Source organism: Eumetopias jubatus, unplaced genomic scaffold (genome assembly GCF_037043125.1).
Source record: "Eumetopias jubatus isolate StellerSeaLion01/CBP00866 unplaced genomic scaffold, mEumJub1_p1.0 scaffold_4, whole genome shotgun sequence".
Taxonomy (NCBI): Eukaryota; Metazoa; Chordata; class Mammalia; order Carnivora; family Otariidae; genus Eumetopias; species Eumetopias jubatus.
Genome location: NW_028274810.1, coordinates 188,439,509 through 188,465,535, shown reverse-complemented (window position 1 = coordinate 188,465,535; position 26,027 = coordinate 188,439,509). Strand labels below are relative to the sequence as shown.

The window sequence follows — 26,027 nt, the reverse complement described above, 5'->3', positions numbered from 1 at the left end:
CTTGTCAAGTATACCCTTACTCAGAAAGATAACACATAGCAACAGGAAGGAATGAAATGGATCTGACTGGGCCTGGAGGCCAGGAGGAAGAGTCAAGAGTGATTTCCAGGCGGTGCTGCCTGAGCTGAATTGCGGAGGTGAATTGGGGCTTACATGGTAGGGAAAGGTCAGGTAGGAGATGGTCTGACCTGAGTCACAGAGAGTCATGTGTGCATGTTGGTGGTCAGCTCAGTAAGATAGGAGGAGAGAGGTACTGGATGAGCACTTAGCATCTGTGTTGCAAGGGAAGGTATCCTGCATTTTCCCCAAGCAATCTGGAGCTGCTGAGGAGTTGCAGAAGTGTTTAGTGGCAGGATTAAAGTCAGGATTGGCTTCTGTGTAGTGGTCATTAGGAAGCTTTCACCAGAACAGAAGGATCTTTCCTAGCAGCCTCTGATGGTTACCCCTCTTCTTATGTGGTCCTGGTCTGGAGACTCAGAGAAGCCTTAGGGTGAGGGTTCCACTGTTCTCTGTTCAGGCAGAACTACAGGTGCACAACTCTCAGGAGGGCAGGTCTGCATGGGGAACCATAGGGCACAGCTACTCACCTGGCCTTCTCTCAGATGGCTGGTTTTCCCCAGAAGGCTTAGAGCAGCATGTCCCAGGTCTTCCTGTAGGTAAGCATTCCCTCTCGGTAGATTACGGCTTCACACCCAGCCAGATGCTGCCATGGCTACCGAAAGCCCTGCTTTCTTCTGCCTGTCATGGGACACAAAAAGCTTTACTTTTGGTATTTCATCTAAGAGAAACAAATATTGTTAGTATGTACCTACAAAATTATAATAGTCCATACATTTTTCCAAAACTATGTGGCCTGGGTTACAGTCTAACCCTGAGGAAAGGAAGTCAAAGGGGAGACTCTGGGTTAGGATATGCCATCTCTCCTTGAGGTTCACAACAGCAGGTGGGGAAGAAGGTCTGGCCCGATTTCTGTGCTGTTTCTCTCAAGCTCTGGTTGGCCAGACAGCCACATGCGGAGGCAGCCTGATGTCATGCAGGGAGTGGGGCTCCGGCTCGTCTACTGCTGGCTGTTCCAGCTCCATGGCCTGGCAAGTGACATAGTCATTGCTCAGTTTTCCCCTCTGTATAATGGAAATAGTAACAGCTGCACCTCCAGGGATTTTCATGAGAATAAAGCGAGTTATTTTATTAAGGTGCTTTGAACCATGTTTGAAAATTAGCACATTATTACTTCTTTATTGTGATGTAGCCACTCACCTATATTTGTTGAATAAGTATTTGTGGAATAGATAAGTGAGAAAATGAGTGGAAAACATGGTGCCAAAGACACATTTTGCTTATGACTTACTTTATAATCTGTAACTGCATAGGCTGTCCTACCTTATCAATATATGGCTTATAAACAAACACTCTTACACTCACACATACACCACACACACACACGTCCTGCTAGAAACAATCCAGTCACTTACTCTGGTGGATAAATGAGCACTCTGCCTGGTTCTGACTACTGCTATTTGCTCTCCTGTGCCTTTGTTCTTAAGTGAGCCCATGACAGTGATGCATCGAACACTATTTGTTCACCGTAAAAAGTGCCTGGGAACAAGACCATGTACAGTGTTCATGCAAAGTCAATTTGAAGAGTTCTGAGGGTTTGTAGAGATTGCTTTCAGTCATATAAATCTGGAGTGTATGCATCTGAGGTGGGGTGGGGTAAGATTTGATTATTAGACTTATAATTTGTGGTTGAATAAATTCACACCCACTTGTGTTGAATGTCCTGAATGTTCTGGGTTGTTGATGTGGCCTGCTTCCCAGCTACAGCCCCTGAAGTTAAGATGCTGTGAGTCAGTGTGTGATATGCACCCAAGAGCACAGGCGTTTGGCTTGTAAGCTCAGAAATAGGAAAACTTCCACTGGTTCTACAGGGAGTGACCATCCCTGTTTGGGGCTGGAGGGAGGGAGCAGGAAGTTGGTCAGAGATCTTTTCCCTTTGAGGCAGGTTACTATATCACTTCCAAATTAAGCATATGGCTATATTTGGTAATGCAAAATGTAGGGCTGAAGAATAAGCAACTTACTTTATGCAAACAGATTAGCATATCATGTATACAGTTAGGCCTTTGCTGTTTCCGGGCTTTGGGCCCAGCATGAGAGCTCACCCATCACTGTCTGACATGGTGCTAAAGCCAGGTTCTATCATCTTTTGTGGGGACAAAAACCTTAGTTTGAACACCACATTCCTAATCATTTTCAAGGTTGTTTGCTTCTGGAGACTTTAAAAAGGTCCTCTGTTAGAACATCGGGGTAATTGGATGTAAAATGGTGTCAGTGGAATCAGTAGCAGGGCTCATTCTGTCCACGGGTAGCCCCCCTAGTGGGAGTGAAAGAAGAGCCTGGCAAACAACACAGTCATTGTAAGTAGGGCCTCCTTCAGGGCCCTCTGGGGCCGCACAGTGGGAGATGACGGCCACTGGTCACAGGATGGGTAATTTCATTGGTTCCACTTGCTGGTCACAGTGGCACATGCTGGTCAGTCATGCCCCAGTCGGCAGGCCTTGGAAGTTAAGAACTCCATGACAGCATGTGTTATCTCTTGTCTTTTTGATGATGGTCATTCTAACAGTGGGAATGTAAATTGGTACAACTATGAAAAACAGTTTGGAGAACTCTCAAAAAATTAAAATAGAACGCCATATGATCCAGCAATTTCATTTTTGGGAATATAGCCAAAGGAAACAAAAAAAAACTCCAAAATATCTGCACCCCCATGTTCACTGCAGCATTTACAACAGTCAAGACACAGAAACAAGTGCCTATCAATGGATGAATGGGTAAAGAAGTTGCGGAGTAGCCATAAAAATGTGGACTATCATTCAGCCATAAAAAATATGGAAATCCCATCATTTCTGACAACATGGGTGGACCTTGATGGCCTATGCTAAATGGAATAAGTCAGAAAAAGACAAATACTGTATGATCACATATGTAGGTGGAATCTAAAAATAAAAACAAAAAAACAGCTAAAAACAAACTCATAGAAAGAGATCAGACTTGTGGTTGCCAGAGTCAAGGGGATGGAGAGAGGGGGGATTGGAAGAAAGGTGGCCAAAGGTACAGACTTCCAGTTTGAAGGTAAATAAGTACTAGGGATGCAATATACAGCATGATGACTACAACTAACACAGCTCTATGGTATACAGGAAAATTGTTAAGAGAGTAAATCCTAAAGAGAATGTTTTTTTCTTTTTCATCACATGGATAATTTTTTTTCTTCTTTCTTTTTATTGTATCTACATGAGAAGATGAATGTTAGCTGAACCTATTATCATAATCATTTCACCACATGTGTAAATTAAACTCTCACCTCAAGCTGTATGCATTATACATATGCAGTGATGCATATGTCATGCATGTCAAATATTTCTCAATAAAATTAGTGGGGAAGATAGAGCTCCTGTATCTTTTTTGTGTGTTTATTTTGGTTTTGTTGTTGTTTTTGAGCTTCTAACTCAGTGTTTCGCTGAGACCAGTGTTGGTACAGATGAGATACACGGAGTCCAGCTCCATTTCCTAGAAGCCATCCACAAGGTTTTCCTTGTAGACATCATCACTGGAGACAATCTGGATACTCTTGTCCCGGTGGCAACCTTAGGGCTGTTTAAGACAGCAAGGGAGCCCCAGATAGACTTGCCAGTGGCAGCATCCAGCATGGGCCATTTGCGGGCAATGCTGACTTTGAGCTGTACCGATTCTACCTGGATCCCATTGAGCTCAGTAATGGTGTGATCTGCTGACGCCATCTTTTCAAAGGTGACTGAGGCACAGTTTCTGGGTGGGCCCATGGAGAGGTCAATGATATTTCCAAAGGAAGAGAAGGCCCCACAGAAGACGGTGGGCATCATGTCCTCTCCACACACCTAAAGAGTATTCCCCTTCTGAGGGGCCCTGCTTTGGGGAAACGAGTCCAACATGTGGAAGGGGCCTTCTGGTTCTTGATCAGGGTCTCTGTCTTTGTCCCCATTCTGCTCACAACTGTGGCCCTAGCTGCAGCTTCGGGGAGGGGAGGCTGAGGAGTGGGCACCACCAGGTTTTTCAGAGCACCAGTCAAAGTTCTGAGGGGGTCCCTCACCAGCCCCTGGGCCCTCTGCCTCTTCCCCATCTTGGCCCCAGTTCCCGAAGCCCATCACTGGAAGACACAAAACTCTCATACAAAGATTTTCTCTGGGGCAGATATGCTCCTTTGGAACAGCTGGAAATTGTGGACTGGCCCCCCCTCAGGGTCCTTTAACTTCCCCACCAGGGTTCGAGAACATCTGAGGCCCAAGTTCTTGGTCTCAGCCTTGAGGACACTGATGGCTCCTGATTTCACCAGCTGGTTTGCCTGCTCTGTTGCCATGGCTGGGCCTACCACAGGCTGCTCTGACAGTGAACGTTGGACACTGCCTTGGCTGGCTCTGCTGTACTACTTTGCTTCTTCAGAGCCAGCAGTGCCTTTTTCTTTTCCTTGAGCTGGTTGAATTTCTTCTGCAGAGCCTCCTCCTCCTGGCTGAGTCCAGGGGTAATCACCGACCTGGTGGCTCCAAACAGGGCAGTAACCAGAGTCCCAAGGTCTCCAGTGGCACCTGCTCAGGCCAAGAGCTCCCGTATCTCTGCAGGTGACATATGGTGGCAAAGGTCCTAGTAATCTTGGAGATGCCAAAGGTACCACTATTCCTCAATTTCCACAGCACCCAATGTAAAGCCAATGGAAAGGAAGCTTGCTTTTCTAAAGGTTTTGAGTCATCATTGTAGAGAAGAAAACAAGGCCAGCATAATACATAGTACAGATCCAAACTAGATTGCAGAATTAAGGCCAGGAAAATCTCTGGAGACTTGGGTATTATTACCAGAGAAATTCTTTTGCTAAGAGGTATTGTGTGAAGAGTCATTTAATGTTTGCAAATGTATTGACCTTTTATAATCTCAAAACCTTTTTCTTGTTTTTTGTCCATAGAGAGGTTTTAAGCTGCTTGTTCATTAAGATGTATAATTCAAAATTAAGTGAAAAAGATAAGCCGTAAAGGCAGGTCAATTATCTTTTGGTATCTGTATACAAAGGAAGATCATTACTAAATATTGATGTTTAGAGTATTTATATGGAAAGAATACACATTATAAGGAATAAAAGTAGGCATGAGTTGGATTTTTCCCATTAGGTGAATAATATGTTAAATTTAGGGTGAAAATGTCAGGATGGACATGGTGGTCTGTTTTTATAGAAAAATAGAAGTATAACACAACTTCCTTTTTAAGGATTTGCAGAGACAGAAATTCAGTCATTATATTATATTGAGCTTTGACAGTATGATTGCTTTGGGGGGTTATGATTTAATCCATGTCACATGTGACTCCGTGTAGAAACATGACATGTGAAAACAGGCTGGTAAAACACTCGGGTATGGCTCTGTGCAATTGCTTATTACCAACACTTCATGGAGAGCTCACGTTAAAGGTGACAAATGAAATTGAGGGCAACCTCCAAACTTCTAATACCTGCTGGAAATTATGCTGGTTGAAGATGTCAGGAAATTCCTGAAAATTTTTCACAGAATTAGAATGTAGGTAAGAGGAAGGGATATGGTGATAATGATGCTAGATTTATCCTGAAGTTGAGTTTTGCTTCTCCTAATATAAAAATGGTCATAGGCACTGGCTATCTCAGGCAGATCAGTATGGTTTCCACATTAGTTAGTTAACAACAGAGGCACCTTTCAAGGTGAAAGGTTACAAACAGAGATTACCTTCCCTGCCCCCTGTTCTGTTAATATAGGTCACTGGCAGGATAATCAGTTCTGTTTCATAACTAACAGTGTCCCAAAAGAAAAGAACTATATTAGTATGCAAGAACAACAGTTCTGTAAAAAATACAGATAGCAGCAGGAGTCTTCAGAAAACAAATTTTATTTCTTTCAAATTAATAACTCGGAGTGGTTGCATGTGAATCATTCATTTCTGAGCACTTTTTCTCAAAACAAAATTTAGATTTAGAGTCGTATCTCCCAGATGGGGTGAGTATCCAACAGGTGCTAAAAACTCTCCATTAAACTGAAGTTCGAAACTATGATGGTAAAACCTCCCACGAAGGACATCTTTTTATTTGCTTTTAAAATTAGTTTTTAACATGTTTATCACTGGCTCAGATCTGTTTTGAGAAGGTAAGAAAACATTTCTCAAGTGAATCCAAATATTCACCAATCTAATGGGAAAAAGTAAAGGTTAATTAAGCCTTCTCCATTTGCATCTGAAGCAAAGCTTTGGTCCATAATTCCTTTTCCTTTAAATGTTTCCCAGAGCTAATTTTCTCATCCCCCAGCATCCTCCTCCAGTCTGTGTGGGAGGGCAGTGTGGCCTTCGAGCTTGTCCTCCCCCCAGATTTGTGTTACGCAGGGCAGGAGCCAGGAGACCACCGGCAGGTGTCAGGCTCACTCCCTGCATTTGGTGGTGTCCCAAACTCCACAGGGTACAGAGGTCCAGGAAAAAAATGTGAAATCAGCCACCCAAGTTGAATGGAAAATTTCAGGATGTTAGAAAATATGGGGACAGCTGATGGCTGAGGTCATGGCTCAGAATGATTTTTTGGTTTACCTGTTTACCAAAAGCATTTCATTCATTCCTTTACAAAAAAAAAAGAAAAGAAAAGAAAAAGGAAATGAAAACTTACAGGAAGAAAAAAAAAGTTGTTAATCTATTCTGACAAGCAGGATAATGAGCATGATTGTGTAAAATTTATATTCATAGATTTAACATGATCTGTATGAGCCATATGACAAATCTCTCTAGTTTTTTGTTTTGTGTTTTTTTCACTGCTTGTTCTTTTGTGTCATTTCTCAGAAATCACTTAAGTGTACATATTTATAAGGAAATTGAAGCCATTATAGAACATTATAGAACTAGAAATAGACTAATAGGTAAATATTTAAATTCATTTGAGAATTTTTTTTTTTTCAGCGAGGGAGAGACACCCATCATTTGGTTGATATGCTTTGCTGCCATGCCTTAGGGTTTTCAAAGAGGTTGCTGAGGAATCTGGTAGGAAATGGAAAAATGTCAAGGAGAGGGTTCTCCATTGAATTTTTGGTCTACATGGAGAGAAACAGAGAGAGGATATGACGTTTACTCCAACTGGCATAAATGCTGGCCCCTGTGTCCTTTACATTCTCTACTCTGCTCCTCTGGGCCCCACTGAGTTACTTGCACCTCTCCACCATCCCAGCCCCTACTCAGAGCTGTCTGCCTGCAGAAAGTAGTCCAATAAGTCAGGTGGTTGTTCTCTCCCCAAAGGGCTTCCCCCAATGAGTGTGTTTTAAGGGTACCAGGGGAAATGCCATGGGCTGGCAGTCAAGAATATATGGCAGTGTCCGTGACCTAAAGATTCCATGTGGTATTAAATCCTTTTGTGTGAGAACTCTCTGGAGTCCTCTTATATTAAAATAAACTTTGAGACTGCAAGAGGAGGATATGGTATACAGCCTGTGACAGAATTCTGACCAGAGAAGTCTTTGGAAAACATCTGAAAAGATTCATATTTTCTGGAGCACAGTTTGGAAACCTGAGCCAGGCACTGATTTTCAAACTTGCCCCATGAGAGCCTTGGAGGAAGCTTGCAAAGAAGCAGAGGCAGGATTCAGGCCTGTTTCAAGAAGAGTCTTTCTTATTCATTTCTTTTATATATCTGGCTTTTCAATGACTAAGGTTTTCTTTGAAGAATGGTCTCCTTGACCAAAAAAAAAAAAAAAAAAAAGAGGATTCTAGAAATATTTGTGGATGTTCAAGACTGAATCTCAATGTCAGCTATTTTTTCCCCCTGGCTTTGCTACTCCTCAGACTTTCTTATGGTATTTTTGGAATGAAACCACATATTCATACTTGAGTATGAAATCCAAAAGCCAAAAATGTCTGATATTTTTTCCCACAAGTGCGTTAGAACCATGAGCAAATGAAAGGACTCCCTCTTAGTGGGAGATCACTGTGGGAGCTCAAAAGAAGGAAAGAAAGATGAAGGCAGTTCTGTTGATTTATGTATAAATTCCCCCCATGTAGTGCATTAGCTGGACACTCAGCTGAGCACCAGGATGTCCTGGGCAGAGGCTGTAAGTCACTGAATTCACCACAATGGTTACCTGCAACATAGGGAAGCTGCATTCTAGAGGCTTGTTCCAGTTAGATGGACTTCTACAAAACTGCATTACTTTCTCTGGATAAGGGAGACATATTAAAAATTGTGATTTGTTTAATCACAGGCCCAAGAAGACAAGCTCTCAAGTATGAAATAGAAAACATGATTCTTGAACATCAACCTAGGACCTTACATTTATACTGCATTTTCCTAGATTTCCAGACCAAATACATGCATTATTAAGCACAAGTCTAAATTATTTTTTAAATTTAGGGGTGCCTGGTGGCTTAGTCGATTGAGTTCAGGTCACAATCTCAGGGTCTTGGGATTGAGTTCCATGTCCTGCTCTCTCTGCTCAGCAGGGAGTCTGCTTGTTCCTCTGCCCCTCCCCCGACCCACACACCCATCCCCCAGCTTGTGTGCACACACTCTCTCTGTGTATCTCTCTCTCAAATGAATAGAATCTTTTAAAAAATATTATTTAAATTTAGTAGGTGGAAAAACAATAGAGGCTGATAAATGGGTCTGGGAAGTGTCCCATGGCTGTATTGGATCCTATTGCCCACAGCTCAGTATGTCCCAGGAGCCCATTCACTGGGATGGAGCAAACATATTTGGAGGGGTAGTTAAGGAAACCCCTGGTAGAATCCTGACCTCTTTTTTTTTTTCTTTCTTTTTCCTTTTGCTAATTATTTTTTCTTTTTTAGTTACATACTCTATAACTTGCTCTGGGCAAAATTCTCTCATCAGGCTGTGGGATAAATTCAAAATGAGTAGCAGAAATGACAACTTATCTTTATTTCAACATGGAAATGTGGTTTCTCCAGATGTTTCTAATGTTCCAAATAGGGATTTTCAAAGACTGAACATTGCATCAAGGCTGCCAGCCTAAAGGACTGTACACAATCCTGGTGCTTCTGTGTGTGTCTGTGTCTGTATGTCTGTCTGTCTCTTTTTTTCTCTCTCTCTCTCTCACACACACACACCATAAATGTAGACAGCAACATAAATCTATGCACAAGCAAAGATCATCTGAGGTGAATCACAATTTTTCTTCTTTGACTAGTGACTGATCACAGTTAGACACAGATAATAGACAACTGCCTTATATGTAGAACTGTTAAGAGTATGAAAGAGTCTTAAACAACCCAGAGCATTGAATGGTGGGTGAGTCACTCTGAAGGGTGGTTTCCAAGACCACAAGAAATCAGGCAACCTATAAGAATATCAAAAGCATATACCACACCATAGGAAAATCCCATCTATGTCCTCTTCCTTAATATATAGGGGAGAGAGAAAAGAAAGAGAAAGAGATGGTGAGAGAGAGAAAGACAGAAACAGAGACAAAGAAGTTTCACAAAGTTGGAAATATGGTTTTTGTTAGAATCATTGTTATTGTTGTTTTAATCATGCCTTTAACTTTCCTCTGGGGTGGTGTGGAAATGGTGGCCAGAGCATAAGGATTTGAAAAATGCATTAATGTAGTGACACTTTGCTTAACTGCTGTATAGGGAAGGGCTATTTGATTATGCATAGATATACATCTGTATATTTTTTACATTGTTTCAGCCTTGAGGTGTTCTATACTACATTTTAAATGTTTGCAATGAGAAGTTAAGTTATTCCCACAATTGGCTAGGTCATGTCTACTTTGGGTCATTCATTCAATAAAAATGTTCTGTTTGTCTCTTAGTTCCCAGGATTATGTAAGGTATTGTGGGGTAAAAGTATGATCCCTGACTCTACCCTTAAAATTAAAATTCTCGGTCTAGTGAGGAGCTAGGCACATAGGCAAATAACTGTAACATAAATTGTGTATGCCATGCAGTGGGATATGGATAAGAAACTATATAGGTCTGGCAAGTTGGGGAGACTTTTAGGGGTAGCAGCAGTTGAATGAGATTCTAAGAATATGATACAAGTAGAATGGGCAATAGAGGCAGTAGGCACAGTATACATAAGAATTTAGTTGGTTTAGGAAACTATAAATTGTTCTGCATTTCTGGAGTGTGCAAAATTATAAAACAAAACAAATTATTTATTGAGGAATCAACAAGAGCTTATGGGTTTGAGTAATATTTTAACATGTACAGAGTTGCCTTTAGTATCATGTGCTAAGAAAGTACTTTTGCTTAAATTACTTTTTTGCTAGGTTCTGCTATGTAAGATACAAAGCTAAAACTCTGTTTTGTGACTTTTCTGCCATCTTTTATCCTAGTTGAGAAAGAAGGGTGGGATATTTGCATGAAAGCAATGTAAAGACATGATTGCTTATCCAACAATATTATGTTTCCCTTGGAGTTGAGCCAGTGGGCCAGAAATCCTCTCATTAATTTTTCCTCATTCATCAAGGACTCAGCCTAGAGCCACAACCATACCATATATTCTTACTCAGAGAGGTTGAGGTTTGGTCAGAATTATTTGAAAGTCTTTACACAATCCCCAAATAGGCACTTTCTGAATTTCTAAGACCCATTGATCCTCCAGGGCAGCTTCTCCCACCCTTTCTTTGTGTGTTGGGGCATGAATAGCCCATCGGGAAACAAATTATTTAATGTGGCTAATGAAGTGGCCACAGTGTTTTTGTGGTAGAGAAGTCAGTTTCTTGGGTTCTCCTTACATATATTTAGGAAAAAAATTATTTGTAATAGGAAATAAATTAAACAGAACACCAGAAACATCATCTCTTAATTTCTTTATAGTCTTCTGAATGTTTACCTATTACCTGACCAAATATAATCTTGTGATTATTTGATATAAAAAGGCCAATAAGAACAATGTGGAAGTTTCGATAGGGTTTACTGAGTTTTTCTTTTTTTCTGATGCCCTCCATAGATGAGTTAGCTGAATTAACTTGCGGTTTAGTTCCCACTCTCTGTTTAGTGGGATCTATGGTTGATAATGCTGAGCAGGGGCTAAACCTAAACCTAAAAACCCAGTAATTATTTTACTTATTTTATTTTCATGTTTTTATTTGTTATGAAAAATAAAGGTAAAAAACATGGTACCTTATTAAATACAAGTCACATTTTTCTCTTTCTTTTTGTAAGTGAGGTAAGGATTGGTGTTTTGGTATCTCACTGGATTAAATGGGCTGATGGGAAAGAGCTGAGGTCAGGACCATGGGGCTTCAGATGTCAGCCTGTAAAGTGGGTGTGCTAACAACACCCAGCTTATTTTTTTTTGTTGGTTTATAAGTATTTTTATATTTCTTGTTATTTTAAATTGAATTAATTCAAAGGTATTCAAGAGTCTAGGTTTAGAAACCAATCTGATTACTATACAGACTGACTCTGGAGAGATATGACACCTGTGTATTTGAGTCACTCACACAGTTGGTAAAGAACTTTCATAATAAAAACTACATGCTCAGCACCAATGGGACACCAACTGCCAAATCCAGCTTCCACTCAGGCTGAAAACCTAAAAGCTATCTATGTTCTATTTAAACATTAAATAGCATTTTCAAGAAAATACCTTACTTTGGTTTAGGATTTATATTTTTCAATTTCCCAGATTAAAAATTTTAGATTCAAGTGATTTAGAATTTTAAGTGCTGTAATTCACATAGGGGTGAAAATAGGCTTCTGAAGAGCAAAAGACTATCACTGCATTTTAAAAGATCTTAAATGTGACCTTTTGACCTTACATAACCTTCAATGTGACACTTTTGAAGGATATGCTTGACTGGGGAGAAGGACAGTGGTCCTTAGGTAGCATATAATCCATTCTCTGGAAGACGAGTGTCTCAGAGCTACCCTTGCCTCCTCCTGGCTTGGCTTTTCAGGCGCCTAAATAAGTAAGGACGTCATCATTCTCGTGGAGGACGCTTGGAGTTACATTTCAGTGCCAAGCACTTGTTTCACTTTCCACAAAAGGGTCAATATGGTCTAGTAACTTATTGTGTTTATGTTGTGTCCAGTCACAAGGAGAGTTTTGACAGGAAGAATTCATGGGTGTCAGTGGCAAATGTATTTACAAAAAAAAAAGTTAAAATCCTATTTCTAATCTTCTTTTTCAACTCTGCTTCAAGATATTTTTCTTCTTGGGACACCTGGATGGCTCAGTTGGTTGAGTGACCAGCTCTCGGTTTCCACTCAGGTCAGGATCTCAGGGTTGAGGGATCCCGCTCCATGGCCCATGGTGGGCTCCAGCTCAGTGAGGATCCTGCTTGAAATTTTGAATCTCCCTCTCCCTCTGCCCACCCCCTTACCCCCCCGTTCATGTGCCCTAAATAAATAAATAAGTAAAATCTTTAAAATTTTTTTCCCTCTGCATGTCATTTTAATCTCCCTGATTGGATGAAAATTATTTTGGTTTTTAAAATTACTTGATCTTTGGTATAGACCCAGGTAAAGGACATAGAGAACGAAACAGTATGAGTCAAACTTTGGGCACAGAATGTAAGATAAACAAAGTATTCTGTCCTTTGATTTTTTTTCCAGTTCCAGAAGTAATTTATGCTTCCTTATATGCATGTATACTATATAAGTGCATTATATAGAGGGTGAAATTTTCAAATCTCTTACCAAATTCTTTGGATGATGAAGAACTTTTGGAATATTTTAGTGGTTTGTAAGTCTGAAGAACACCATTCTGACTTTTTCAGCTTTTTGCATTATTCTGGGTGAGACAATGAAGCTTATGGACATACTATCTATATACATTAATCCATTATGATAACATAGTTGATTCTCTGATCATACCCATCTTAGATGATTTTCTGTTAAATGGTGACGGGGGTCAGTGAGAGAGAGACTAATAGTGGAGGGAATGACTCTTTCCAACAGACAAAGGTCAAAATAATATTTCGTTAGGTAATCAGTACATTTTTATCTTTCATCTGAGTATTGGTATGTACAGATTTAAAATGAGTTTCAGCTTTAAGGAAAAAATATATTGAGGTCCACTGTGTGCAACACTGTGGCCTGTGTTTGTCATAGATTTGTGCAGTATCTTTGTCTCCACCTGGACTCAGGAATTGCCCCCACTGTACACAAGTCGAGACTGAGCACAGCTTTCCCCACTGATAACATAGGTGGTAAAACTGACTACAGTCTGACTACAGTCTTCATCCTGACTACAGTCTGACTACAGTCTTCATACTACACTCTGTGCTGATATAAAAAGACCTGAATGGCCTGGATTGGACTGTGGCTGCATTGGTTAGTTATTTTTTAAAAATACTTCATACATATTTTTATTGCCCACCCTATTTCAAATAGCCCAACAGCAATTTCTGGAGGACAAATGAAAATGCAGGCCCCTTCTTGTTTAAGATTTGAAATTGGAAAAAAAAAAAAAGAAGAAGAAGAGTAGTTGCCTTTAAAATCAATCAGGACACATCCATGGAAAATTACCTGGGCTGTTTCATGGTTGGCAAGAGCAGAAGAGGGAGCTGGCATCCCCCGAAGAGGTGCACGCCCGGCCCAGGTCCGGCCAGCACCCACTGGCAAGAGCTCAGCCCTGGAGCTGTCAAGATTTTCCTAAATTGTAAAAATCTAAAAGCTAAATTTTAGAATCGTCTTTTCTTCTAATTCTTTTTTATTGCCTTCTTAATTGCCTCAGGAAAGCAGTAACACAAAAGATCCTTTTACATCTTTTGATTTAAAATGCAGAATCCAAAAGAGGCTTGTCTGGCTATGTTCATGGAGGAATATCTGTAGGTGATCGGTGTTCATCTTGCAAGGAAGAGCCCTATTACGGCAAACAAATTTGTTGATTTTAACTTACAAATTCAAAAAAATGATTTCAAAATTCCTAATATAGTAAGAAAATTGCCTGGATTCTCACCCAAATTAAATTTATAAAGAAATCATTATAGTTATGGAAGCTATAATTTCTTCCTCTGTCATCACAAAAAATAGTTTTTCATTGTGTGGGGAAGCCCCCTCTTTTCACACCACTCTGTATTTTATGGCATATCTTTCCAAACTCTTTGAAAGCCCCTGTGCTGTGAACTAATTTGTTAAAGGAATTTATAAAGAATTTGGAAGCTTTAAAAAAGGTGTGTGCTCTTTTCTTTTACATTTTTTTTCACTAAAAAGTTTTTTCAATACTTCTTTCCATTGTGTGCCTAATACAGTGACGGACTGGCGAGCAGTCCAATGCAATGAATAGTAGAGACAAAGAGAAGGGATTCTAAACCTCTGTACAACTTGTGATTTGCAGCTCAGCTCATCATTAACCATGACAGCTGAGTCTCAGGTCCCCTCCCCGACCTCCCATGGCTGTGACTCTGTCCTTCTCAGAGTATGGTCCCCAGACCTGCTGTAGCAGCCTCACCTCAAACCATGTTAGAAATGCAAAGTCTTAGTCCACTACAAACCTTCTAATTCAGAAACTCTGGGGGTGGGACCTAGCAATTTGTGTTTTAACCAAGCTTCCTAGCTGATTCTGACACTCTCTGAAGTTTGAGAGCCACTGATGCAATCCCAGCCTTGCACCACTGTTTTCTTTTCCCTTCACCCATGGCCTCTGGAGCCTCCCTTCTTGCTTTCTGGCGGCACCAAGACTGCTTCCATCCACCTAATCCTGGCTGCCAGAGGGAGTGAGATGGGCTAGGCTTCTCTATTTCTGCTTCTGTCTTCAGAACATAAGAAGGCTGGAAAAGTCTCTAGTCCCTGCTCAGCTAAGGTGGATCAAGGGCATAATCCTCATTCTTGCCTCAGCAGACAGATGGGAAGGGAAACATTAGTCACTAATGCTTCAGTGGGGAACTAGTTGTCTGTTGTTGGCCTGTCCTCCGAAGAATGTCTTTATCTATGAGTCCTTCTAACTTATAATTATGACCAGTTTGCCCCTAAACACGAGCAAACCCCTGAAACACACTGGAAAGTCACATTGGGAGAAGGGCAGAAACACGAAGCTCCGTGAGCAACCAGATAACCACAGGTGTTGTCACTGTCTACTGCCTTTAGGTCAGCCAGCGCTGCCCTACCCTACTCTTAGTGCGGCTAGATCTCCTAGTAAACACCCAGGAAGGTGGTTACCATGTCCAAATAAAGCACCACATGAAGGAAGACTAGGCTAATTGAACTTGATAGGTGGCCACATTGAAAAGGAAGTCCACGCTAGTCCAATGTTGACACTTAGAAACAGACGCCAAAGTGCAGATTTATGGCATTTTATACTGTATTGCCCCCAAAGACCTTACCTTGTTTCTTACCTATTTCTTTGGTGAATTCCTGCTGAATTCCCTTTATTATATTCCAAGACTTTGCTTCATTTAGATTTTGTACACTTAAGATGTAGTGATCTCCATCTTATTTTGTTTTAATAAACATGGTTTTAAAATAAGCTCACTATATAAAATAAGAGAATACAGTGTGATTAGTACATTGTCAATGTTGTGAAATAACTTCACCAAATTGTACTATAATATAAGAAATAGGGCAATCCTTCAATAACACTCAAATTAATAAACTAATAAGTACATTAATGACACTCAATTTAATAATCTATCATCCTTTTATTGAATTTTAAATAACTTTAACTATTATAAAATAAAGACATTTAAAAGGAAGGGGCCCTGATCATCCTCACCCAAGCTCACTCAAAGGTGAGAGTTCTACATTGGGAGAGGCAAACCAAATAGACAAGGCTACATTCCCCCCGCAACTCCCCACCCCGGTGCTTTGCCCATAAAACAAGACTGTCACTCTGAGAAATTGAGTCACTTACCATGGAGCAGTGGCTCAGAGATTTTGCCCAAGGGGACAGGCAAGCCATAAGAACAGAGAACTTCCAAATTCTGCCCATGACTTTATTAGAAACAGAATGTAGAGAAGGTCAAACCTAAAGGCACTTTCAAAAACAATAGATTTTGGTGGTAAGAAATTAATAGTAGACTGGTAGCTTCATGATAGCAATAAGTTAAGCCATAAATCACCTAGTTTACCAGAGAGAACCACAGAAAGATGCAGGCATGAGGAACCCACCTGGGGTAGGAACAAATCTCAAAGACTGGTCTGACAAACTATCCCTGAAAAGGGGACTTGCATTTAAACGGTGGAGCAGTTTATATCCTAAGACATTGTCAGAAGCAGTAGAACAATCATGCAGCAACTAGTGGAACCTAACATATGAGTGTGATACTAACAAGACAACTAAGAGAGAGTTGAGGGAAAGAGATAGTCAAGGAGAGCCCTGCCAACGCCACTGTCATCCTAGGATGCCTGTGCCCATGCCCAAGCCTACACACTTTAAGGAGCAATATCAGAGACTTCAACACACACACACACACACACACACACACACACAGAAAGAAAGAGAGAGAGAGAGGTTACTTGTCATCAATTCAGAGAAAATAATTTTCTTCTAAGAATGTTATTTGTAATTTCACAGGAATATTAATAATAATAAGTTGTTACATTAAAATGACATGAAAAAATTTAAAAAATATAGGAAAAATACATCAAATAACTCCTACTTGGCAAAATGTTAAATATTTTTAAAAGATTATAGTGCAGGAAAAGCCTAAGCACCTTGTTCACCCAAGGTAGCCATAGACATCCTTGAAAGAAGCCCATGAGCTGTTCAGGTAGGATCCTACCTGACACCAACAAGGGAAGCCCCCAGATCTTGCGGAATGACAGAGGGGAGGGCCATCACCATCATGGTCAGTCTTATCAATGTGGGTAGTCCTGTCAGTTGCATTTTGGAAGCTTCTCTGCAGAGAGGAGGGAAAAGACTCTTTGGTGTGAGTGGACTAGAAAGAGCCAGTATGCATTTCTGGGCCCTCCAAAGGTGGGTGAGGACTGACCAAGACTGGAGACATACTTAGAAAATTGGAGCAGAAATATGAACCCCAAAGCATGACCAGGTCACCTTTTTAGGTAGATCAGGGATCAGGGCATCAGGTGACTTGTAGTGATCAGAGAGGTGAGGAGAAAAGAAAGCCGGCCTTGGTGGAAATCTGTCTTGTTCTGTCTCCCACTGGCCCTGCCTTCACTTAGGCAGACTTGGAGTGCAGGCATATTCCAGACCCCACCCGCTGATTAATCTGTCTGCTGCTATACTACTGCCCTCTGGACATTTTGGCTTGCTTCAAATGAGGAACTTAAGTTGGGTGGGGAAAGCATGGGCCTAGGAGTGGAGCTTGGGGTTAAAGTTTGGTTAGTTGAAGTGAGATACAAGCATTAGCAGCATGGACATCACCCAGGAGCTAGCTAGAAATGCAGACTCTCACAACTCTCCCCAGACCCACCAAACCAAGACGTCAACAAGATCCACAGGTGATCCTGTGCACATTGAGACTCAGAGAGCCTGGGGCCATGACAGGATCTCAGAGCCTGCAGGTCAGCAACACTGTGTATGGCTAAAAGTGATAGCCACTTTTACTGTTCTTTCTGACAAATCTAAAGCAAAGTTTTAACACAGTACAGGAAAATTTTAAACCTCTATACATGTGATGGATAAGTAGGCAGACAGGTTAGAACTCATAGGAAATATAATTGCCACACATTTTCTTTGTAAGGGAATGTCACAATTTTATTCAATCCAGTTATGTCCTTTCCACTCCTAAGAATTTAAATATTGCTACCTCCTAACTATGTGATAGAAGAAGTAGAATAAGTGGTGCTCCTTACCTGGGAGGGAGTAAATTCCAGCCACAGAGTGAACTTATGGAAAGAGTCCCCCATCCCAACTGCTAAAATGGGTGAATGATTGGTTCGTGTCTCTGGCCATTGTCTACAAAAATTGCTTAGTGATAATTCAGAGGGCCTCACAATTTTCTCTACAAATGTCCAAAAGAGCTGTCTGAATGGCTTAAACTGACTGTCCTAACCAGAGGAACTTAATTAAATGAGCTAGTACACAAAATACATGAATGCCCCATCCTATATTCACAGCAGCTCTCCCACTCACTGCTATAAATACCTTACCAGTCCCTTTGGAGTTAGTGGACATGGATATGCTGCCGTTTCCTCTGCTAATCTCTCATTGTTTGAAGGTCTGGCTAAGTGCCACAACGGAAAAGTTGCCATGCTTGCTGCTTTTTTACATGCATGCTTTCCACAAAGTAATTATTACTTCCTGGAGGGCTGAGGGGCTAAATCTAACTTTAGCCAGAGATTTACTTGTATTGTCGTAGATTCTCTACAATTACTATTAAAAGTTAAATTAAAGTTTTTCCCTCCTTATGTGTTCATCTCAGGTATAGGGAATACTTTAGTACTTCATCTGCTTCTAATGAGATTCTTGACAAGAATGAGAGAAAAGTCATCTTATTTGAGAATTGTTAATTCCCTAAATGACAGAATACTCATTCTCAAATTAGTTTTGCTCAAAATGTTTCTCATATCTAAAGTAGGAACAATTTCTTGGATGGGGATCTTAGCCAGGGAGCCTTAGACTTTTCAAAATTATAATTGCCTCATTACACCAGAGTGTCCACATTTTAGTGGTGAAAGAAGTGACTGTTTAGCTTGGAAGACTTTTTAGGCCAGGAAGATAAAAGCCCGGGTGAGGAGTGTGTGTGTGCGAGGGAGTAACAGTGGCCTTCAGAAGATGAAGTGTTAATGTACAGAGGATGGAGACCAGCTGCTTTTCATCTCCACAGAGAGCAGACCAGAGGAAATGGGCTCCCAGGCACCAGGAGAACTTAGGGGGGCTGTAAGTGTACATGTCATGACAGGGAGGGTCTACACTGAAGGAAGGGAAGGCAACAGGATTTCTAGAAGGAAATTGGGACATGGCCTTGAAGATGGTTGTATGTAATTGCATAATTCCTGAATAAGGATAGTTCCTAAATTCACCCTTATAATATTTAATTTCAGGGCACATTATCATCGTCCTTTTCAACAACTCTCCCGACATGCCTACAACTTATAAATCACCATGCTGAGTGTAGTTCAATGGCCTCTCCACTCCCTTGGTGCAGTGGAAGATAGGTAGGGTCTTTGGAGCCAGAAGAATCTGGGTTTGATTTCAATTTTGCAATTTATCACCTTTTTTATCATGGCTCCATTATCAAAACTCTCTGAGTTTAGTATCTTTATCCATACCAACATCATAGAGAAATTTTTCCCATTGAAGATGACATATGTAGGTTTCCTAATACAAGAGCAGGTACACACTAAGCATTTAATGATAACACTGGGTACCTGGTATTATCTACAAGGACTGTGTAGTACTTCATTGTGATACTACAGAAAATGTACTCCTATGTTACATTTAGGAAATGCAGACACCGAGGGGTTAAGTAGTTGCACAAGGACATAAAGCCAATCAGTTGGAGGCAGTGATTCAGTGAACACATATGGTGCTCTTTTTACTAGACCATACTGTCTCATATTATAGGAAACAAATTAAGGATACTGAGAATGCTTATCAGCATATGTGCCTATTATTAAAATCCACAGTTTTCAAAGTTCAGGCTCTCAGAAGGCCTAACAAACCTGGCCCACCTGCACTGAACTTGCCCCTCTTCACCTTTTTTTTTTTTTTTTTTTTGAGCATCCAATCTCTTGAGGGTAAGCTGTCATCATTATGTTAGGAGACATATTAGTAAATTTGCTTGGAGGATCTCTCAAAAACTATCAACACTCTGCATTAAAGGGAGATATGTTGGATTTATTTCAGATCTGCAAGCTATTTTTCACCAATTTCTCTTATTTTATCCATTTATTCATTCAACAAACATTTGTTAATGTCTGTGTTCCAGATGATGTTTTGGGTACTGGGAATTTACGCCTGAAGGATGCTCTGTCTGGTGAAAAAGAAAGGGATCAACAAACAATTGCAATGTGGTGAGATAAGTACTTCATTATAAATGACACAAAGCTCCCAGAAAGAGCAAATTTGGAGAAGTATTTCAGAGTCAATAACATTTGAGCCAGGTCTTATGTGTTGCAGAAGAGCAGATATCTAGTCAAAGACCTTGGTAAAAACATTAAAAATGCTAAACAATTATTGAGCCATATTTACAGAAAATCTTCACATCTTATGTACTGCAATTCAAACTCATGTTACCTTGATGAAAGCAAAATATTTTAAGCATGAATGAAGTTAGAATGGTAAGGATAAAGTGGAACTATAACATTATCATCGCTAATTCTTCAATAAGAAATTAAACCAATGAATAGAGTCTTCCTTTTAGAAAATTATCTGTTTTAATTTTTGGACGCCAAGAAATGACTTGCTTGTAGATCTACACATGAGAGAGGGAAATGTGCATAGATGTGGTTCCTGGGGTAGCCAAGCAGATCACTTTGAGAATGCTTGACTTACTTCCATTTGCCCTTGCAAGATACTTCTACATATTAGTTGGCCTGGAAACTTTCAGGCAATCATTTTTGTACCATATACACTAACTGAAGTGGTCTTTTTTACAACCGCAGAATACTTGAGTCAAGCTACTAGCCATTTCTCTTACATTTATAAATTGCTGCTCTGAATTATTTTGCCTTTGAGATATGTTTGTGTGTGTGTGTGTGTGTGTGTGTATATATATATATATATATATGGAATGTTAAGTTAAAAGTTTTTCTTTTTTTAGTCAAATGCACACCTTTTATATGTTGGCTAAAAATTTAAATATAACATACAGTGGAATGTGTGTGAACATTAAGGGAATAGTATTGGTATTTTAGGTCACTTATTAATGGTCTATAACTAATATCTTTGAGATACTAGTTCTGGCTTTTATTTGTATCACAAAGACATTAGGAGGAAAAATAATAATTCTGCAAGTTCTCAGTATACAAGAAGTGCTTAATGGTAGCAGGAACTATCCTCATAATGGGTTTGGAGTTTGGATTCAAATACACTTTGGTAATTGTCACAATGCCTATAATGGTTAACATTTTTACATATGAGTTAGTATCCAAGAATTTGGTAAGCATGTGCTTATATATGGAATGGCTGCTTGAGCTATATTTTATTAAGTATATCTTGAGTTTGGGTCAGGGCTTGTTCAAAAAACTATAAACGGAAAACTTAACTTTGTATTATTTATCACTGCTCCCATCAAACCTGTCCCTTCTTTTATATAACTAAATGTGGGATTTTCTTTGCATGGTTTAATTTTCCAACTTGTGTAATATATGATAAATCCATTTTATCCTGATCTTTTAATGTAGATTTTCTATTTTTTTCTGTTACATCTCATTACATGATATTTCTTTTAAAAATCTTAAACTATTAAAAAAAAATCTTAAACTATTCCAGGGTCTGTGATAATCACTCATTAGAATGAGTGATTGTAATTTCATTGCAAAGAGCAACCTAATAAAGTCATCGTAAATAAAAAGTTTTGAAAAGTATTCTTGACTATTAATAATATGAATATTTTTAGCACTCCGAAGTGTGATTTTTTGTTAAAGGGATATACTAACAAACTATTACTATTGTGATATTATCTTTTTGAATGTGACAGTATTATCTTAAGAGTAAAGAAAAAATACTAGCAGTATACTTTATTATAATCTAATACATAAAATAACACTTGATATTCATAAAAATGTTATTCACTTTTTCTCTTATTAAGAAAAAACAATTCTTTGTATAGAAGTTTGATACAAATCATGAAGTAAGTGAGGTCTCTGAAAATAGTATACAAACAATGGATTTTAAATCAAAAATGTTTATTGTAAAAAAGGACCTTTAAAAATTGTTTTTTAAAAAAGAAACATTGATTTCACAAGTCTTCAGGTTGTTTATAGACATCAGCTATAGACAACATCTCACTTTCATACAAAACTCATTCAATCATATAAAAATAAACACAAATTTACATTGACTCATCATCTATACAATTACTTTAAAAAGGCACTTGGAAGGGTGCTGTATGGATTGCATTTGTTGTATGCATTTAAAATAGTTTAAGTACATTACTGAGTTTCTAAGAATCCTTTCTTGCACTTATTCCCATCTTTAATTAATTTTAGAAAATCATTAAAAATTCTTTTAAAAGGTAAGACATGGAGCATGCACCAGGAATGTTCAAAGCTATTTTTACCTCCTCCCCCAAGGAGCATACTCTTTATTGGCGACAACAAAAACAAAAACAAAATACTCAATACATTCTCCTGTGTTTTGTTCTTGTTCTTCTTCTTTTTTTTTTTTCTCTTTCTTGGTCTCTCTCTTAAAAATACAGTTTAAAGCATTACAGGTAATCAAACAAGGCTTTAGTTCAACAATGATAACCAGACATCAGACATGTAATGAAGTAAACTTGGAATACTTTATAAGGCACCTGAGATAGTGTCTGGCAAATTCTCTTCCTATAGGAAATTCTATTACAAACTCTATTACAAAACAATACTGTTCTTTTCAGTTGAAATGATTTGGCAGCAATGTAAATCTTTGCATTTTTTCTTAGTGAGAAAAGATGCAATGTGCTTTTTGCTTCATCTTTTGAAGAGAAAGATTCTTGTCTTTTATCCTCTCAATCTAGCTGTCAGTAAATATATAGTAATTTTAAACTTCACATGGAAAGGATTAAATATGAACACATGGATTTCGTGCTCTTGCAGCTTTTAGTGTGTGTGCCTGTGTGTGCCTGTGTGTGTGTGTGTGTGTGTTTGTGTGTCTGTGTGTCTATACACATTATTTGGTCGGTAAGCACAAGAGAAAATGCCTTTGGACTTTTATTTGTCATTTGGAGCCGGAGTGAAGAAATGCATTCTGTTCGAGTAAACATTGATTGCGTAACTCAGTGTGCTACACAGCAGCCAGATTCCTCATGTTTGTGCAGAAGAGACATTCTGGAGAAGGTTTTGGAGCAGTTTTTGCACTGGTATTTCTTTACATCCGAGTGGGTCTGCAGATGAGCCCTCAGATTTGACCTGTCTGCAAATGCTCTGTTGCAGTGAGGGCAAGAAAAAGGCTTCTCCCCTGGGGGTGGGGGTGGGGGTTGGGAAAGAAAGATAGTCAGTGTTTTTAGAGGAAATATAAAGTCAGATAACATTTGCGAATAACCATCACATTTTGTCAAAAAAAAACTTGATTAAAATTCCCCAAAACAGATACTTTTTTTCATATCTGGCCCTTTAAGATAAATTTGAATATTGCGTTAAAAAAATCACACCAAGAATATTGTTACTGCTGCCAGTCATGCAGAAATATTTCATGTAGTTCTAGGACTTTCACATATTAAAGCTTTCTGCTTCAGCAGGTGCAGCTAATGTTGAGCTCCTCCCAACGTTTCCTAATATTTCCCCTTTTCCCTCCTTCTGTATTATGACTAAGGTTGGATAAATGCCTTGGCTCCCTAGGATGATTTTGTGTTAGGAATAAAATATTCAGCAGCAAAAAACAAAACATAATAAAACAATGGAGAGTAAATTCAGTTCTAACTATCCAACTGGCTATGGGGTGATAGATATCACAGCACTAATGTTACCAACAGAAGACTATAAGCAAGCCGTTCACATATCTACCAAAGCAATTGATTAAGATAGCAACATCTGTGTTTGCTGAATATTGGGAGCAGTTTCACAGAACACACATTCAAGTACATCTTTCCTGATTTTTTAACTGATCTTTGATACCAAACCTTCTGAATCTACTTTCCAAAGTCTAAATGCTGTTTGCAGTCTCTGGAGCAGAGGTTGTTAACAAGAAATGGAGCACTCTGCTCTAACAACTTTTTGAGTCATCAGGAAGTAGCTATAAATGATCATCCATCATTAAAAACAGTGTCACTACTTAATGCAAATTCAACAGCCAGCCCAGAGCTTCATTCTATCAGACAGTAACATTCCTGGCTACGTTTTTCTCTTACCAGTGTGAGTTCTAATGTGTCCTTGAAGTAACCAGGGTCTGGAAAACGCCTTGCCACAGATCTTGCAGACACAAGGTAAAGTGTGGGTCCGAATGTGCATCTTAAGGGCGCCCAGGCTCACATATTCCTTGTCACAGTATTTACAGCTGAAAGATTTCCTAGACTGGGCATCACAGTGCAACTGCTTATGTTTGGCCAGCCCAGAAAAAGTTGAATAGGTTTTATTGCATAAATTGCACTGAAACTTTTCAGCTTCAATGGCATGGGGGTCTGAAAGCTTGGACTGTAGTCTTTCCTCTTCATCACTAATGGGGCTTTCTGAGCCACTGTGGTCCTTGGATGAGGTGTCAGATGGAGGAGGGGGGCTCACTCGCCCCAAGGATGAGGGGTATCCAGAAAGAGGAGAGAGGCCATTGGATAGTGGGGAGTGGAATGGAGCTGCCGTAGTCCACACGGTAATGGGGCTGTATGCTCCCGAGCTGAGGATCTCTGGTTGTGGTATGACAGGCATGGGGTAACTCTCATAGAGATATGGGGAAATAATCACTAGGGGAAAGAAAAGGAAAGGAAAGAAGATTAAGGTAAAAAAAAATAACTTGAAAACACACTAAGGAGCTACTTTGCAACACAACACACAGAGGACTTTATAATGAAATAAATAGACTCATTTAGGAAGACATAGGCATTGATAAAACATTTCATTTCCACCCTTGCTGCTACAGAGTTACTGTGCTTTAATGCACATCTATGCCTCCTGCACATATAGTGTGACAGGAGCTATAACATGCTGTGCAGTGAGGGAGTGCAGACAAGTGAGTGCCTTCACAGTCTGCACTGAGGAGGAAAAACTTAAATATTATTTTAAAGATACAAAAAAGTTATTTTCCGTTTTATGCATGGGTTATTTGCAGATTCTATGACTGTGAGTGAGTACAAAGATATGTGCAGATCAAGCTGCTCTCTGAAGGAAAAGAGCCTTATTACATGAAAAAAGCAATAACTCAACATTTATGTATTGTGTTACTCATCCTCCATATACTCATTATGCATGTATATACAAGCTGTAGAAAATGAAGTTGCAAGAGTTGAATGTCAGTTAAGAGTTCTAAAAGTTCTAAAAGTTTTGAATTAAAACTTACCCTAAATGATCAAAAGAATCTGAACTCTCTTTTAGGACACTGTTTGAAAGGAAAACAACTTTGTCTTTGGTTCTTTTGTAATAATATTTGAGTTGTAACATGTATCAATAGATTTATATATATATATATAGAGAGAGAGAGAGAGAGAGATGATAGCATTTCCTTTTTAATATTTATTTATTTATTTATTTATTTATTTATTTATTTATTACCTGTGTGTGTGTCCAGTTCGCTGTAGTTGGGCTTTTTGGAGGCGTTGAAATGCTTCTTGACCAGGAAAGAGCGCGGCATCTTGCCGGCGGGTCCGGCGGGCGCCCGGCGCGGATAACGGTCCGGCGGGAGGACGCGGCCGGTCCCTAGAGCATCGCGGCCGGCTGGGCTCGGGCTGGGGCCGCGCTCAGGTGCGGCAGGCGGACGGGCCGGCGCCTCTGAAGTCGCCTGGCTCCTTTACCAACTGAGCCCGTTTTGGCTGGGAGGGTTTTTTTTCCTCTCTTTTGCAAGAAGGATCCAATCACAGCGGAGAGGTTCAGATTTCAGCTCCTCCCTCTGGGACAGCTGTGAACAGAGGAAGAATCTGTTGTCAGACTAAATTATTCTGGTTCAAAATGGGCTGTTCTTCAGGATTTCAGTGGAGAGGAAAAAAAATGCCTAAATATTTTCAAGAGAGGTAATTTTACTTCTTTAGCTTGCCAGTTATTCGTGCTCTCAGAGAGCTAGATAAGTCCTAGGAAGTGTGATTTCTAAAGCGGGCCTGGCTTCCAGATGTCGGGTAAAGCAATGCAATGGGACAAAATGTTCGCTAGAGGAAGGAAAGGGTGTCCTACAAGATCCCAGGTCAGCCTCTGGTATTAATGAGAGCCTATATTTGGAAGTGGCATTCGGAGAGGTTTTACTGGTGCAGGGACTGAACAATTAACTTTTGGCTTTTGAAAAAAGGAGGTAGCTCCGTCAAGACAAAAGCCCCTGTGAGTGAGGAGGGCGCCCCCACAGTGGGGGGCTT

The 26,027-nt window shown here is 39.8% G+C and overlaps 1 protein-coding gene and 1 pseudogene across 1 annotated transcript; both read right to left on the bottom strand.

Annotated features, from left to right (window-relative positions):
• Positions 1–3,573: 3,573 nt before the first annotated feature.
• On the bottom strand, positions 3,574–18,147 carry LOC114220913 (negative elongation factor E-like; annotated as a pseudogene).
• Positions 18,148–22,817: 4,670 nt separating this feature from the next.
• SNAI2 (snail family transcriptional repressor 2) lies at positions 22,818–25,318 on the bottom strand. Its single transcript, XM_028119018.2, has 3 exons — positions 25,240–25,318; positions 23,889–24,434; positions 22,818–22,999 (listed from the first exon to the last, which is right to left on the bottom strand). Exons 1-3 carry the CDS (start codon positions 25,316–25,318, stop codon positions 22,818–22,820), a joined length of 807 nt encoding a protein of 268 aa, XP_027974819.1.
• Between the last annotated feature and the right edge of the window lie 709 nt (positions 25,319–26,027).

Bases quoted from the DNA above. Each gene is read 5' to 3' on its own strand.
- SNAI2 (XM_028119018.2), bottom strand. From the start codon at position 25,318: ATGCCGCGCTCTTTCCTGGTCAAGAAGCATTTCAACGCCTCCAAAAAG. The intron at 24,435-25,239 runs GTAATAAATAAA...TCTTTCCCCTAG, and splicing joins CGAACTGGACACACACACAG to TGATTATTTCCCCATATCTC. The intron at 23,000-23,888 runs GTAAGAGAAAAA...CCCCACCCCCAG, and splicing joins ACACATTAGAACTCACACTG to GGGAGAAGCCTTTTTCTTGC.